The 18181-nt window shown below is 43.0% G+C and overlaps 1 protein-coding gene across 3 annotated transcripts in view; it reads right to left on the bottom strand.

Annotated features, from left to right (window-relative positions):
• Positions 1 to 18181, bottom strand: part of ZBED1 (zinc finger BED-type containing 1) — a 404682-nt gene that overhangs the window by 41399 nt on the left and 345102 nt on the right. For 2 of the 3 annotated variants that reach the window (XM_033947481.1, XM_033947483.1), the window contains exon 6: positions 4197 to 4407. In XM_033947481.1, the coding sequence (XP_033803372.1) occupies positions 4197 to 4407 (211 nt within the window). The remainder of the gene's footprint in view (positions 1 to 4196; positions 4408 to 18181) is intronic. The other variant, XM_033947482.1, reaches the window with a different exon arrangement.

The following is an 18181-nucleotide window of genomic DNA, read 5'->3' as shown; positions in this document are numbered from 1 at the left end:
GTGTGCACGATTGCTGGTCATGTCCTCACACACATAAAAGCAAGATCAGCACCAACCAAAAGATCCCACTGTGTTGTGGCATCTGTCAACACCTCAATGCCATTTCCATCAAAACTGTGATGAGGACCTCAATGAAATAAAATGGAGACACTTGTGTGGCAGAGCCTATGAAGAAGTCGCTCAACATTGTGAGGACCCTGGCAGCTTCATAGCCCTCCATCTCCCTGGAGAGTAACATACTGGCAACCTGTGACCAGAAAATTTGGCAATAAATATAGAAAGGGCCGTAGACCCTCACTATATCGGCCAAAATGGGGAGAGTACTGGAAAGTTTCTTTTTCTCAGGAGCAATTTTCTTCCTCCTGAAGAAGCAAAATGTGAAACACGAAATCGTGTAGAGGAAGTGATATGGAGTGACAACTAAACTTGTTGCACTGGGATTGTTGGAACACGTGAGAAAGATGTTTTGAGTTTTTCTCTTGTTGTTTTTGGATTTTGGCGGGGGGTTTTGCACTGGGGACACCTTAAGCAAAGATTGAATCTGGCACTGGACGCTACCTGCCTGGACCACGACAACTAACTACATTGGAGCATCTGAGCAAGAACAAGGGAATTTCAGATAAGGCTTCCAAATGCGGACTTCGAACTCTGGGAGGTTTGTGAGGGGGCGGGGCTGGGGGAGGAACAGGGCAGGCGGAACAGGGGCAGGACTGGGAGTGGAATGAGACGGGGCCAGGTATCCTCTTTTTTTCAAAGAGAAAATCTGGCAACCCTATGCTTTGTGCAGAATGCTCATAATGCAGCTGACAGAACCTGGTTTTCCTTTTGTTTCCTTTTCAGGGGAGAGGGAGGGTGATAACAGGGTTCATAGACAACCCCGCCAAAGACAAAGGCGCGCGCCGACAACTGAGCGCAAGACGGAGGCGCGCGCCAAAGAAAATTACAGTTTTTAGGGGATCCAACGGGGGTTTTTGTTGGGGAGCCCCCCCAGTTTACTTAATAGAGATCGCGCCGGCGTTATGGGGGGTTTGGGGGGTTGTAACCGTCCACATTTTACTGTAAACTTAACTGTTTCCCTAAAAACAGGGAAAAGTGGAGTTTTCAGTAAAATGTTGGGGGTTACAACCCCCCAAACCCCCCACAACGCGACGTGATCTCTATTAAGTAAAGTGGGGGGGGGGTTCCCCCCCATGCCCCCCCGTCGGAGCCCTAAAAACAGTAATTTTCTGCGGTGTGCACCCCCGCGCTGCGCTCAATTGTCTGGGCGCGCCTTTGTCCCGGCGCGCTTTTGACCTGACACCTGATAACAGCCACTGGGGGATTAAGGAGGAGTCACACCTTACTTCCTCTAGTGGTCAGCTGCTCTTGTCCATCATTAAGAGGAATAAAGTCCATTAGTAAAATTTCACACTCCTTTCCATACTTACTAACTGCAATATGAAATGAACTGCCTCCTCAAATTAGATGGTGTTTGTCTCTTCAGATCTTTCACAAAACCTTAAAAACCACTATGTTTCATCGCTTTTTAGGCTCTAGCTCCAGTGAATGTTAATGGATCTTTCTTTGAGACCCAATTATGTAAACCGAATCGAGCTCCTATTTTAGGAAATGATACAGTATATAAGACTAAGAATTAGATTAGATTAGAGCACCTTTTTTATAACTTGGACATGACTGAAACAGGTCTAGATAAAAAGTCCTTCTTTTTAGACATGGATGTTTCTTCCTGTCCGAAAGCTGCCGTTGGACATTCTACTTTTTGGGCCCTCCCTAGCTCCGCCCAAAGCATGGCCACAACGTGCCTTCTTACTATTTGGACAAAGGGCCCCCTTTTATCAATCTGCGCTAGAGGATTTTAGTGCAAGCTGGTGCGGCAAATGCTCCAATGCTCATAAAATTCCTATGAGCGTCAGCGCATAGGAATTTTATGCGCATTGGAGCATTTGCCGCACTTACCTTGCCAGCCCATGCTAAAAACCTCTAGCGCAGCTTGATAAAAGGGGGTGGGGTAAATGCAGTGTGAAAAATTCAAATTATGACTTTCCAAAATCACAATTTAGACTTTTTTTTTTTTAGCAGGTGGACTTTTTTTTTTTGGGGGGGGGGCATTTTGAGATGTTCATATGCTTTGAAAATGAGCAGTGTAGTTAATGAGATCATTTTCAAAGGGAACAAATCTGCATACATTGCCATTGTAAATTGCGGTAACTTATGCACACACTTACTGCAAAGGTGAGGTGGCCTATTACAAAATTATGACAATTTCCGGAATGCCCCCCAAGAATAATGTAACAAAATAAATGCTTTTTCAGTCTAAAGATGCTTAGAAGAGTACGTCATCTTTTTTTTCAGCAACATTTTGCAGTTCTGGTTCAGGCTATTATTCTATCTGAGTTGGATTATGGCAACTCGCTTTATGTTTGCTTAAATCAGTGGTTCTTAACCTGGGTTCGACCGAACCCCAGGGGTTCTGTGAGTCAGTCTCGCGGGTTCGGCAGAGGTCAAAACACACCTCCGACTCATATAGCGCTTCTGTCACGTACAATCATCTATCAGTTATTCAGTGATTTTGATCAAGACTGATCGTGTCCTCGGTTTCTTGATCTATCAATCTGTAACTAACGCCTTACATACATCAATCAATTCCTGATCAAAATTTGTGATTTAACTGATAGATGATTGAACGTGACTGAAGCGCTTATGATTCGTGATGATACGCCCCGCTTGTCCATAATTGGCTGCAGGTGATCACGCAACATCGCTTGGCCTATCTGTGCTGCAGGGGATTTGATGCGCACAGTAGTCGAATTGTAACTGTTGTGATGGTACGTCGTGTGATACCTATCTTAATATTTTAATCCCTCTGAGAGGCAACAGCAGAAGTCACACTGATTTGCAGTAAATTTCATTATTATGTTATTATTATTCGAAATATAGGAGAACTTTTTTGTTTTCAAAATTGATATTATTTTTTCCCTCACTGTATACCTATGTTTTGAATTTGTAACAATCATATTTTATTTTTCCAATAAAGAAGGGTTCAGTGAACACACATATGAAACTGGTGGGGTTCAGTACCTCGAACAAGGTTAAGAACCACTGGCTTAAATAAATGCAATTTGAAAAGCCTGCAACTTATCCAGAATACGGCGGCCAAATTGATATATGGTAAACAAATATGATCATGTCACACCTTTATTGAGATCCCTTCACTGGCTTCCTGTCTATTGGAGAATCCAATTTAAGTGTGCAACTGTAATTTTCAAAATCCTATATGGTATTTTTTCTCCTTTGGTCTCTGTTTCATTTAATTCACAAGAAATCTCTAACTCAAGGAGCCCTCAGAAATTTAAACTTGGCTTTCCCACTGTCATGAGAATAAAAACGATGGCCAATTTCTGTCGATCATTTTCTTTTTTATTCGTAAAAATTTGGAATGACCTTCCTTCTTAAGTTAGAGTTCTCTCTCATTTACCCATTTATCGTAAAGCATTGAAGACATATTTATTTCAGAAATTTACTAATGACTCTTCTTCCTCAAATAATCAACCATAAAAGATAAACATTTTTGGCATAAAAGATACAGTTTCTGCTCTAATCTCTTGTATATTTAATTAATATTTTGTTAACCGAGTCGAGCCCTCTTGTTGGGATGAATCGGTATATAAAATCAAAGATTAGGTTAGGAACAAAGCCAAATCTTGAAGCACAAACACAAATAATTTAAAGCATTACACGGACTTGCCCCCAAATACATTACTGACCTTTTCTCCTTCTCAACCAACAGACACAAGAGAAGTTCACATTCCAACTTCGTTTCCCCCCCCAGTGAGAGGTTGCAAACTGAAAAAACACCATGAATTCCTTCTCTCGCACCAAGCAGCATCATGGGGTAAAGACCTAGAACAATTGCTTTTGCCCTCTACTTATGAGGAATTTAGGAAACCTGTTCTTAAAACATCTTGACAACTGATCCACTTATCTCTTTCCTCTCAATAGCGACCTACTGTCCTTTTGATCACTTTTCTCCTCAACAATGAATTTCCTGTCTAATTACTTCTCTTTCTTCTTCCCCTCTTGAAGTCGGTCAATTTGTACCTTTGCTTAATCTTTTGTAAACCGCATAGAACTTCACGGTATTGCGGTATATAAGCTGTTATTATTATTATTATTAAATAATTAAAATAATACAATACCTTGAAGAAAAACCAAGCTGTCATCCACTTAATCACTTTGCCAGCCCAGTTGAGGTTCTTATATAGTTCTGTGTTCACTACGCCAGGGTCCACCGCATTTGCGGTCACAGGGCATCGCGTTGCTGTCAGGTGATGCTGGAGCTGGTAGGTGAACAGCACGAGGGCAAGTTTGCTCTGGGCATATGCTCCATGGGATGAGTAGTAACAACTGCTTCCACAAAAAAAAAAAACAGAAGGGACAGCACTTGAGTACAGCACTGCCATCACCCACAAAAAGGTCTGCAATGCATTTCTATTTGAATTCCGAAAGCGTTTTACGCAAATGTGTCTTGCAATCCCAGTTGGGAGAGAGAATTAAATGCCAAATTTGAGTTTGTTGAACCACAGAACACAGACATAGCAGGGATTGAAAAAGGTCCAGTGAAAACCTTATCTGTTCAAAACCAGGATGTTTCCTTCCTTCAATTAGATTCATTAGCTTATCTGTGAAATACACGCAGATAAGGACGCTCTGCTGGGTAAGATTTATTACAAAAGTACTGCTTTTTGTCACAGTGTTTCAAAACTCTTCCAGCCAAACCCATCACTTTTCCAAGACAGGACTGCTGTGTCTTTTGGACCTGAAACTTAATTACGCCAATAGCAGAGCACAAGTCACCCTCCTACTGCAAAAGAAAGTAATGTAGCGGGGCAATTTTATAAGTGACTTACCGTATTTTCACGTAGATAACGCGCACCCGTGTAAAACGCGCACATGGGTATAGCGCGCGGGGAACCGAAATATATGTTTAAAAAATTTTATATACCGCACACACCCGTATACCGCGCATGCTGCCCCGACTCTCCCGTCGCCGCCCGACTCTCCTTTCGCCCGCCCCGACTCTCCTCTGGCCACCCCGACTCTCCTTTCGCCCGCCCCGACTCTCCTCTCCCCCTTGAAGTCCTGTCCCCACCCTGAAAGCCTGATGTACCCCCCCCGCAGGACTACTCGCACCCCCACCCCGAAGGACCGCTCGCACACACTCGCACCCCCACCCCGAAGGACCGCTCACATGCACTCCCACCCGCACCCGCACCCCCACCCTGACGTCAGAGAAAGGGCGGGACTGCCGGAAGAGGAAGCAGCGCAGGCGCAGGGCTCACAGAAGGGCCGGGACCGCCAAGATGAAGCAGCAGGACACTGGTAGGAGCTTCTACATGATGGGGGGGGGGGGGTCGGGAGGCTGTGGGGGTGCGAGCGGTCCTTCAGGGTGGGAGTGCGTGCGAGCGGTCCTTCGGGATGGGGGTGCGGGTGCGTGCGAGCGGTCCTTCGGGGTGGGGGTGCGAGCGGTCCTGCGGGGGGGGGGGGTGAATCGGATGTCGGGGGGGGAAGGGGGGGAACTATGTAAAAAAAAATTTGTACAACGCGCTCACACGTATAACACGCAAGGTTATGCACAGTTTGTAAAATCGTGTATAACGCGCGCGTTATATGCGTGAAAATACGGTAAATGTGTGAAACAATATTTTATGTGCTCAGGTTATGGTTACCAGATTTTACTTTAGTAAAATCCGGATCCCTAGACCCGCCCCCCCAGGCTCACCCAGTTCTACCCATCCCTGCCCCATTATGCCCTAGTCCTGCCCCCAATCCCACCCCCCCTGCTGCCTGCTCTCGTCGGACAAGAGGGAATCCGCACGTGCGCGGATGCCCTCCTGCCCGACGCGATTTCAAGGAAGCTTTTCAAAACCGTGACAAAGTGCCGGGTTTTGAAAAGCCCCCGGACATGTCCTTGAAAAGGAGCACATGTCCGGGGAAAAACCGGACGACTGGCAACCATAGCTCAGGTACATGCTTAGAAAAATGCCAGCAATATTTAGACACAAAGGGGCCCTTTTATCAAGCAGTGGTTAGCACTAATGTGTGCTTACTGCCACTTAAAATCTGCAGCCATGGGGTACGCTCAGGTGCCACGCACTCAATTTGAGCTTGGTGTGCACATTCATGCTTGGTGTGTGTTTGGAGGTGGAGAGTCGGCATGCCTTGTGCTAACTATTTAGCAGAAGGGCATTGTTTATGCTTATTAGTATGTATATACCGCTCTTTACTTTAACATCGGTGCAGTTTATAAAAAAACAAAGTTAGAAAAGTCTGTAGTAAAGTCGGGCTACATCAATCAGGAGCTGCTTTGACACACAGCTCCTGATTGGCGTAGCCCGACTTTACTACAGGAAGAGGTGGTCGGAGCAGACCGCGAATGAGCGAGTCCACGATTCGCGAACCGCAAATTCATGGGGGAACACTGTGTAAGGATGAACTGAGCAAATCTTACATAAAGAAAACCCCCCAAGATCTGGCCACGGAAACTAATTATGGGTGAAATGTAAGCGCAGAATCCAATTGAACTCCTAAGTACTTCATGGTATTCAAGAGTTCAATAGGTTGAGATTGCAAAACAGGAGCTAGAGTTGGATAATTTGAAGAACCTGTAATCCACAGTCCAGTAGTTTTATGAGTATTCAAACCTAATTTATTTAGCAAAAATCCATTCGTCGGTCATATCTAGACAAGATTATAGAGGCCTCAAATTAGGACTAGACAGACTTTGAGGAAAAACTAGCCAAATGCCACCAGCATAGATATAACTTTTAATTTGATGTGCTTGAATTCTTGATGCAAGCGGACTCAGAAAAATATTGAATAATAAAGGAGACGGGATAGAACCTTGGCTCACGCTGACCCATTAGCGCAAGATTAGTGCGGGAGGCCTTACTACCTGCAATTTCAGTGGCAGTAAGGGCTCGTGTGCTAATGACATTGACCTGATTAATGCCAAATTCATAACTGGCTATTTGGGGGGCTTTCCAGGGTTGGAAACAGCATTTAGCCAAGTTAATCGCATAATCAAGTCTGCAGAAAAGTCAGTCCTATCAATGCAGTTATGTGTTAGCTGGCTCCGCAAACCGGGACATTCAATGCTGGTGACCAGACGGAATTGGATTTCTGGGTTTAGCACTGGTGGCAGTCAGCAAAATGCCGATCGCCGCTGGCTGAATATCGGGCTCATAGAGTGTGTCGTGTAGATCAGTGAAACAAACTCCTACTTTAATATATTTTCAAAATATAGAAGGAAATGAACCCTTTTCCAATGCAATATAGAACCAGAATATGATGGTAGATAAAGACCATTAGATCAGTCTAGTCCAGGGGTAGGCAATTCCGGTCCTCGAGAGCCACAGGCCGGTCAAGTTTTCAGGATGTCTACAATGAATATGTATGAGATGGATTTGCATGCTCTAAACTAAACTAAAACTTAACCTTATATATCGGGTCTTCAATCAAAGGAATCTCGACGCGGTTAACAATAAATTTTAAAAAAATAAAGTAAGCTGAAATACAAGAGTTAGTTTTCAAAATGTTCAGCGAACTAAAAAAGGGCGGTTGATATGGGTCATATGGAAATATATTTTGGAGGAACAATAGAAATATGCATGAAAATATCATAGTTGTGAATCTATTTGAAATGAAAATCTATTTGTATTATATTATATTTACTTATTTCCTTCAATAAAATGTTATAAATTAAAAAAGGGACTGCCTCCTTGAGATGCAAATCTATCTCATGCATATTTATTGTGGCTATTAAGGACTGGAATTGCCTAAGCCTGATCTAGATCAAGGGTCCCCAAAGTCCCTCCTTGAAGGCCGAATCTAGTCAGATTTTCAGGATTTCCCCAATGAATATGCATGAGATCTATGTGCATGCACTGCTTTCAATGCATATTCACTGGGGAAATCCTGAAAACCCGACTGGATTCGGCCCTCAAGGAGGGACTTTGGGGACCCCTGATCTAGAGCATGGAATGTTGCTACTATTTAGGATTCCAGAATCTTGCTACTCTTGAGATTCTATAGGGTTCCAGAATGTTGCTACTATTTGGGTTTCTGTAGGTAGAAACATAGAAACATAGAAACATAGAAAGATGACGGCAGATAAGGGCTATAGCCCATCAAGTCTGCCCACATTATTTACCCACCCTCTTAAGTCTACTGACCCCCTAAAATATAATTGTAATTATACTGTCACTCTACTGACCCGCTCATTCAAGTCCTAGTGACCCTATCCCTTAGCATGACCTCGTAGGGATCCCACATAGGTATCCCATTTGTTCTTGAAGTCTAGGATGCTGCGTGCCTCGACCACCTGCACTGGAAGCTTGTTCCAATGCTCAATCACTCTCTCCGTGAAGAAGTACTTCCTGGCGTCTCCACAAAACTTCCCTCCCTTGAGTTTGAGTGGATGTCCTCTTGTGACCTGGATCGGTCACTGATGGAAAAAAGAGACTGGGCTAGATGGACCATTGGTCTGACAAAGGGGTAGGCAATTCCGGTTCTCGAGAGCCACTGGCAGGTCAGGTTTTCAGGATATCCACAATGAATATGCATGAGATGGATTTGCATACACTGCCTCCATGAGATGCAAATCTATCTCATGCATATTTATTGTGGATATCCTGAACACCTGACCTGCCTGTGGCTCTCAAGCACCGGAATTGCCTACCCCTGATCTAGTAAATAGGCAGAAGTATAGAGAAACCAAGTCATTATGACATCACTGATGAGGTTGGCTCTTAGGCATTGGTGGAATGAGGCATTATGAAATCACAATATGAGGAGCCACTGAAAGTTTCTCAGCTCAACCAAGGAGAGAATGATGTGGAGCCACGAAACTTACAAGTTATTCCACACTATTCTTGACACTTTCCCTTTCAATGAGGCAAATACATCTAGTACAGGGGTAGGCAATTGCGGTCCTCGAGGGCTACAGGCAGGTCAGGTTTTCAGGATATCCACAATGAATATGTATGAGATGGATTTGCATGCACTGCCTCCTTGAGATGCAAATCTATCTCATGCATATTTATTATGAAAATCTGACCTGCCTGTGGCTCTCAAGCACCGGAATTGCCTACCCCTGGTTTAGTCTGTCAGTTCCGTTCCACTCCTGTTGAAATTCCATAAATCCTAGTGGATGTCTGGCTTTCCCATCAAGTCCCGATAATCACAAATCCCCTGTGCTCATCTCAGGCTTTCTGGAATTCTGTTGCTATTTTTGTCTCCAGCCCCTCCACTGGGAAGCTCTGCCATGGCATTTACCACCCTTTCTGTGAATCTTTTTTATTTTTTTTCCTGATAGTGCTACTCTTTCTTTCCCCTTCTCTAAACACAACCAAGTCCCTTTCTCCTGATACTCTGATTTTTTTTTTTTTGGGGGGGGGGTCAATTATTTCTTTTATTTGCATCACTTTGCAGACCCCTCCCATGTCCAACAGAGCTTGTTCTAGGCATTTTTGATTTGGATGAAAAGTTGGACGAAAATGTGGTATAAAGATGGACGATTTAGCGACTTGGATGATCAGATCTGTAGGACGTATAATTAGACGATTTTCGAAAGAAAAAAAATTTTGGACGTATTTTTCAAAAATGTGTCCTAGGCTGTTTTTTACTTTGGGTTCCTATGAGCGTCGGGAGCAGTGCGGCTCCCCATGCTAGAAACTGCTAGCATGGTTTCGTAGAAGAGGGGGCTAGTCCTATGGTGGAAAATATGTGGAAAAGCTAAACAATCCAAAAGTACCAATGTGTACAAGCTACACATGAACAGCAACACTTTCTGGTTATATGCCATTGGATATCAGCAAATAGGAAGGCACAAGCAATTTAACCAGGCAGGAGGCTCTCCTGCTTGGTTTAATTGCTTTCAAAAATAAGCCCAATATTTTTTATTTTTGAACCTAAAAGCTTCACTTATTGAAGGTTTTCCCCAATATTGAATATTTTGAGATCTTAATAAATGCCTTTCTCGTAGCAGATCATTATTAGCTTTGATGATGCCTTTTTCTCTTTCACTTAAGTGAATAGTTTGTCTTCATGTTGTCATTGGTTCATTATTATAAATGTTCTTATTTTCTTTGTCATCGTCTGAAAGGGGCACAATATTTTCATTGAAGGGTTCATTAATATTCTGATCTACAACATGCATTTTGTTGTCTGTCTGACTTAATGGATTATGTTCTGTCTGAAAAAGTTTTTGCTCATTCATTTCATGCAGAAAGGATTCATCTGAGCTATCATTAACTTTGGCATTGGTTTCCAAATTTGCCTTTGCTTCTTCCTTGGATGACTTTTTGTCCTCTTTCACTTCTTCTCGTGTGCCTAAATCACTTATAATGTGAAATTTATTTGCTACTTTTGAACTTCCACTAATTATAAAACCTAACCCCATCCCCATATTCAGTGCTAAATAACCAGTCAGAAATACCTCATTACTATGTGAACACAAGTTGTGTTATTCCTGGAAAAATAATAGCAGCTCAAACTCAAACCCTTTGCCAGGCCACATTTTGGATTTGTAGGTACTTGGAGGGCCTCAGAAAAAAATAGTTAATGTCTTATTAAAGAAATCACAATTTTGCATGAGGTAAAACTCATTAGAGTTGATAAATCTTTCCTTTTGGCTAAGTCTTAATAATAATATTGTAATTTATAGCTAAAGAGACATATGATCAAGAAACTTTTATTTTACTTTTGTGATTATGATAAACATACTGAGGGCCTCAAAATAGTACCTGGCGGGCCGCAGGGGGCCCCTGGGTCGCGAGTTTCGGACCACTGAGCTAAAAGCTGGCATTATTTTTCCTGGTAGGGAGATCAGATCACAAAGCTGTGGCCCGATGCTCCCTGATGATTCTGAAGGAGGACACTACCCCTCCCCAAAATCCTCCTAGTCACCAAAAGCATTCCCTACCCCTCCTACATGCCCCAACCCCCAGGCCTACATTTAGCAATTTCTGTTATTTATTAGGACAGGACAGAAATGATCCCCGGTCGCTTCTTCCCTTTGCCAGTGCTGGATTAAAAATAGCACCAATTCTGGAAGTATTACTGCTAAGATCAAACTGCTGTATAAGGGTCTTCTGCTGTTAAACAACAGCGTGACCCTAAGTAGTAGTAATACATGACTACTGCTAGGGGTCACTAGTGCCAAAGTGAACCTGGTGCTTGTTGGGAAAAAAAAAAGACATGCTAGGCATAGGTGAAGGAGTTCTCTCTGAGGAGCTAATAGTAGCTCTACTGGTAGAGGAAGACACGATGGGTTGATTATAAATAACAGTAAAAGTGGAAATATGTTTATCCATAGATCCCCTTACAGGGGTACTCATAATTGTCAAACCCTTCACCTCAGCCTTCCTCTTCTTCCCCCGGTAGGTATTTTGTGTTCTTCGGCATTCCTTATTGTAAATCACCTAGAAGTCGCAAGATTGTTGGCGGTATATAAGAATAAAGTTATTATTATTATTATTATTAGTGCTCCAAGGGACTTCCAAGGGGCTAGGCATGCCACAGGAACTACAGGCTTTTTATGTTGTTCTGGGTCCACCAGGGATGACATCACCAGGACATGCCTCATTTCTCTAGGGACACCGAAAAAAATGACTGCTTCTGGGAAGCTTCTAGAAGTCAAGGTCTCACTTTTCTAGCCCAGCGGCTCTCCAAGATGACAACCTGGCTCCAATGTGCCACAGGAACCATGGGCTTTTTATGTTGTTCCAGGCCCACCAGCGATGACATTACTGGGACACACCTCCTCCCTCTAGGGTTGCCAAAGAAAACAACTGCCTCCGGGAAGCCTCTAGAAGTCAAGGTCTCACTCTCCCAGCCTAGCAGTTCTCCAAGATGAGAACCTGGCTCCGGCAATCTCATTTTCTGTACAGGTTTTAGTTTTGTTTCATTTCCTGTTGCATTGCTATGAAGTGAATTGCTAGTATTGTTGTTTACATTGCCATCATATCCTGTCTTTTGCTAGGGGTGGCCACCAGAAATGATCTTCTCCTTCTAGTTTAAATGCCTAGAAACATATTGCCTGAATTTCTCAGCTAGGATTCTTTTTCCTGACATAGTAGGGTGCAGCCCATTATTATAATATAGTCTCTTGGTTTTTTATTTATTATCCCATCCTCCTATGAAACTAAAGCCTTCTTGATGACACCAGGCTTTGAGCCACCTATTGAAGTTCTCTCTGTTTTGTACTTTTTCCTTTCCCTTTCCATAAGTAGGTAGTGCTTCCGAAAAAAACTACAGTCTTTACAAAAGGTTTTAATCCCCCTCCCCCAGCTCCTGAAAAGCTTTCTGCACTGCAAGTGGAATATTGTTGACCAGGTCATTTGTTTCGAGATAAATAACATCATCAAGGTTCAAATTCTTTGTTTCTTCCATAATTATAATCAGTATTTGCCTGGTGTTCCTGGTAGCAGTGGCGTTGCGAGGATGAGTGGCACCTGGGGCAGTGGCACCCCTCCTCTGCCCCCCTGCCACACATGCACCCCTTCCCTACCTTGTACCTCTTTTAACTTCCCCGGCACGAACAGCATCACCAACTCACTGCCTGCGTTGGCATCAGCTCTCCCTCTGATGTCACTTCCTAGGCACAGAACTAGAAGATGGGTGCCGTCGCTCCCCCCCCCCCCTTTTACTTTGCCACTGCCTGGTAGCCAGGATCCTGGAAGGCATTTCACTATTTTGGACTCCTTATCCTGTGTTTCAAGGTTAATCTCTCTGATGATGGAATCCCCTAGCAGCAATAATTTTCTGGTTTGAGCTTTTTTATTTGTGCTTTTCTTCACAAATTACCTTTACTGGTTCTAGTTCCATCTCAATTCTTTTTTCCTGAGCATCACAATGCTCTAATGGAGCAAAATAAAAATGTGAAAAATGATCAAGGATATTCAAAGGGTTACAGTAAAAAAAAAATTTTCACTTCAAATTCCCACTGCAACTTGCTCCTTGTTGGGCTCTCAGCATTATTTACAAGTGTGCTCCACACAGCTGCCTCTGCAGTAATGGCAGACACATTTCTGTGCTCATCTCGGCATCTAACCCAAGGCAGTTTTTCTTTTGATTCTTTTTTGCACAAATGAATGCTTCTGACTGCATAATAATTGCATTCTTAGAAATGTGTTTATTATTCCATCATTTATTTAATATCCTGCTTTGTGCCCTCCATACTTGAAAAACAATTCTTGGGTTGAGCATGTGGGCCTCCAGCAAGACCGTTCATGGCATGCTGATTTATAACTACCATCACAATAATTTAAGTATTTGTGTCTTCTGGCTGCCTATGTAGCATTTAAATGGTGATGTCTGCTACAGCAATAGAAAATATTTTAGCTCAGTTATACATATCCACAAAGACAATGTTCCATCTTCTCCCCTATGTTTCATCAGACTCCCTTCCCACTACTCCTGTTTCGTTCAAGCAATATGGCAAGAATGAAACAGCTCAGGAGAAGCCATCAACAGCTTCTCCTGGTATTTATTAGCGCTCTGGTACAATTTGTACTCTGGCTCAGTATTTCAAAATCTTTTTTTTCCCCAGGAAGTAAGAATTTGAACTAGTCATTCTGAAGATAAGTAGCATTTGCTTGCAGTCCCTGCAGTTGCCAAACAAATGGACCCAAATATGTCAGACAGCCTCGGTACTTGCACCATTTTTCAAGGCAATCATAGATTTGTATGGAGGTGATGAAAAACACACTCAACTGTTATTTCCCCATGTTTCATTTAAGGCTTTAAAACTTAAATGGTAAGAGCAAAAGAAATATATTGATTCAGTCCAAGAATCTATCAAAGTTCAGCATCCTAAACTAAACTAAACTAAACCTTAAGTTTATATACCGCATCATCTCCATGGATGTTGTGGAGCTCGGCACGGTTTACAAGAACTTAAAATATAGGAAGAGAAGGAAAAAAAAAAAAAGGTTTACATGAACTTATATATAGAAGAGAAGAGTGAGGGGGGATAGAATTACATTTTGGTGAAAAGCCAGGTTTTCAGTTGCTTGCGGAATAATTGGAGGGAGCCTAAGTTCCGCAGCAGGGTAGTAAGGCCGTTCCAAAGACCTGTGATTCTGAAGAGAAGGGATTTTCCCAGTGTGTCTGTATAGCGAATACCGTGTAGACAGGGGAAGGATAATTTATACCTTTGGGTGGGTCTGGTAGATTAAGGACTCGAGGAGTTATAAGATAGTGGGATTAAGGGAGGAAGGATGCCATGAATGATCTTAAAAGCCAGGCAGGAGCATTTGAAATGGATTCTGGAAATCACTGGGAGCCAGTGAAGTTTGGCTAGGAGTGGGGAGACATGGTCAGACTTGCGTTTTGCAAAGATCAACTTGGCTGCAGTATTCTGGATTAGCTGGAGTCTTTGAAGACTTTTTTTGATAGGCTTAAGTAGATGGCATTGCAGTAGTCTAATTTGGAGAGGATGATGGATTGGATAAGGACGGCGAAATGTTGTTGGCGAAAATAGGATCTTACTTTCCTCAGCATATGGAGGCTGAAAAAGCATGATTTAGCCAAGGAGTTGAGGTGGTCATTGAGGGAGAGAGAAGAATCGATAATGATGCCAAGGACCTTGCTTGAGAACTCAAGCTGCAGTGCAGTGCCTGAGGGTAGTGCGAAGAGGGTGGGCAGGTGTTCTAATTTTGGGCCGAGCCAGAGTAATTTTGTTTTTGATTCATTCAATTTCATCTGTACCGAGAAGGACCAGGAATGGAGTCTCATTATGCAAGCTGTAATGTTCTCGTGGAGGTTGGTGAGGTTCTGCTCTTTCTCAAGGAGGACAAGGATGTCATCAGCGTATGTGTAGATTGTTTCAAGGGGGGATAATTGGAGGAGTTTCAGGGAGGACATATAGATGTTAAAGAGAATAGGGGATAGGGGTGATCCCTGAGGGACACCGCAAGATGGTGTCCAAGGAATGGACATGGTGCCATTTGTGTTGACAGTGTAGGAGCGAGAGTGTAGGAAGTTTGAGAACCACTTTAGGACCGTGGATTCATTTCCTATCTCGGAAAGTTGATAAAGTAGTATGTCATGATGGACAACATCGAAAGCTGCAGAGAGATCGAATTGTAATAGGACAGCGAATTTGTTACGAGAATGTAGTTGTTGCACCTTAGAAATTAAGGAAACTGGGAGGGATTCGGTGCTGAAGCTGGGTCTGAAGCCATATTGGTAGGGATAGAGGATGGAGAATCTCTCTAGGTAAGAAGAGAGCTGGGTAGCGACTATGGCCTCTAGTAGTTTAGTTAAGAGAGGGATATTTGCTATGGGGCGGTAGTTAGATGGTAAGGAAGGGTCGAGATCGGCTTTTTTCAGAAGAGGAGACAAGGCAATGTGTCCCATTTCTGTGGAGAATAGGCCTGATAGTAAAGCAGAATTTATAAGCCTGGTAAGGGAGGAGATGGCCTGCGCGGGAATGTTTTCGTAAAGGTAGGAAGGGAAAGGATCCAGGATGCAATCGCAGGATTTCAGTTTGAGACAGAGTTTAGAGATCTGGGATTCGGATACAAGTTCAAAGGCAGTCCAGGATCTATCAGCAGGGATAGGGTTGGAGTTGTTGGGAGGCAGAGAATTGTAAGAAACTGCTGGGGGGAAAGAACTCCGTAAGGTAGTAATGTTTTCATTGAAAAATTTAGCTAGGTCGTTTGCGGATGGGGGGGAAAGGGGAAAGGTGGAGTTGTTTTTTGAGGTTAGGTTGCGCCAGATGTTGAACAGTGTACTATTTTGTTTTTTTGATCTGGTGATTTTATCTCCATAGAAAATTCTTCCTTGCTTTTTTTAGTACTGTGTTATAGAACTTGATGTTGTCTCTCCAGGATTGTCTGTCTGAAGGGGATTTCGATTTTTTCCATTTACGTTCCAGGGCTCGACATTTCTGCTTTAATTCCCTCTGGTATGGAAGATACCAGGGAGCCTTGCGGGAGTGGGAGATAGGTTTAGTAGCAAAGGGGCAAGAGCACGGTAGGTAGTCCCGGAAAGGGTTACCCAATTATGCCAGTTGGAATCTGGGTCGGCATGTTTAGGAAAAGGGGGGAGTTGGTTGAGAAATTGGGTCAAGAACAGTTCACTCGTGATTTTTTTGCGGTAGGTGATAGATTTTGTGGGTCGGGGTGGAGTGCCACGATGAGACCTGAAAATGGGAAGGCAGAAAGAGCCTAGAAGATGATCAGACCAGGGGACATGTTCCCAAAGGGTCTCTTCGGCAGAAGTTTTGTGCTCGGTCAGGTCAAGGAAGCTGATGATGTCTAGTGTATGCCCCTTATCGTGGGTAGGGGTGGGCGAAGGAGCGGTGAAGCCTAGGGAGGTGAGGAAGTCTTTGAATTCGATTGCATCCTTGCTGGTGTTATCGTCTAGATGGAGATTAATATCTCCAATGATCAGTAGTCTCAGGAATTTTAGGAAGGCCCTTGTTATGGTCTCGAGAACAGAATCCTATTGCTGACCATGGCAAATCCAGATCAAAAGTAGCCAACAGGACTGCAAAGAACAGATCCAATCTTTCTTGCTCATATTCAAGGATAAACAGCAGTTTTTCTAGTCTATTTGGCTAATAAAGGTCTATGAATTTCCCAAACTCCTTATATAGCAGGCAATATTAATGGCTTTCACTGTTTCACTTACTATTGCACTTAACCACATAAGTATTATCTGGCCACACAAAGTATGGCGGTTTAGATTGATGGGAGATATTTTTTGAACAGTGGTGTTTTTATTTCTTTTCGGAACTCTTTTATGTCTGTAATTTCGATCAGTAATTTTGAGATGTCGGAGTCAATATTAGCTGCCTGTGTCCCTAGTAGGTTGTCATAAAGTTTCTTACGTCGAGTACCATTGAGAGGAGGAACATTTTCACCTACCCTCCTCTCAATGGTACTCGACGTAAGAAACTTTATGACAACCTACTAGGGACACAGGCAGCTAATATTGACTCCGACATCTCAAAATTACTGATCGAAATTACAGACATAAAAGAGTTCCGAAAAGAAATAAAAACACCACTGTTCAAAAAATATCTCCCATCAATCTAAACCGCCATCTAATGATTTCCCAACCAATTCCTTTGGGAATAGAATCTCTTTATCCAACCCAAACTAAACACCCCTACTGTCCATATCATCAACATTAATTAACCAACATCATGCAATCATCAAAACAATAAATACACCTCCACTTATAGGCATATGATGCTACTCTCCATCCGAAGAAACTTGACTCAGCTCATGTTACATCTTTTGTAATCTAGAATATATTGTAATTCTTATTCTCCACCAGTTGTAAATTGACTCAGTTGCTATGTAACATCTCCTGTGATATTGAATGTACTGTAATTCTTCTCTATTACCTGTAATTAACACTCTCCTGTAATGTAATTCTACTGGAAATGCCCAGATATCTACTTTATTGTAATCGGTGGCTATATTACATCTGCTGCGATATTGAATGTATTGTAACTCTTCACTATTACTTGTAATTTACTCTTCTCCTGTAATGTAATTCTACTGGAAATGCCCAGATATCATCTTTATTGTAATCCGCCTAGAACCGCAAGGCACAGGCGGAATAGAAATCCCTAATGTAATGTAATGTAATATTCAATGCCAGTGCCCGGACATGGCACAGAACTGGGTATCCAGGAATAAAGCTGCTGACTGCCACCAGCTGATCATCAGCCAGATCCTGACTTCAATATCCCATTTCTGATCTACTGTAGATGCCCTAAGCAAACTCGGGCTTTATATCTATTTAGGTAGGACCTAGGGCTATCAGATGTCCAGATTTCCCCAGACATGTCTTCCTTTTGAGGAGAAGTCTGGGGGTCTGGACGACTTTTCAAAACCCAGCACTTTGGCTGGGTTTTGAAAAGCTTGTTAGAAATCACTGTCAGACAGGAGGGCATCTGCGCATACGTGGATACCCTCATGCCTGATGACAGCAGGTAGCGGGGGCAAGGCTAGGGCGGGATTGGGGGAGGGGCTGGAGTATAACAGGGTGGGGATGGGTGGAACTGGGTGGGTCTAGGAGTCTGGAGTTTCCATATGGAAAATCTGGTAACCCTAGGTAAGACCATATAAACAGCAGTCCTACATTAGGAGAGGAGTTACCA

The sequence above is a fragment of the Geotrypetes seraphini genome, chromosome 6 (genome assembly GCF_902459505.1).
Source record: "Geotrypetes seraphini chromosome 6, aGeoSer1.1, whole genome shotgun sequence".
Classification (NCBI taxonomy): Eukaryota; Metazoa; Chordata; class Amphibia; order Gymnophiona; family Dermophiidae; genus Geotrypetes; species Geotrypetes seraphini.
The sequence above is the reverse complement of the archived record's forward strand: the minus strand, read 5'-3'. Positions and strand labels throughout refer to the sequence as shown.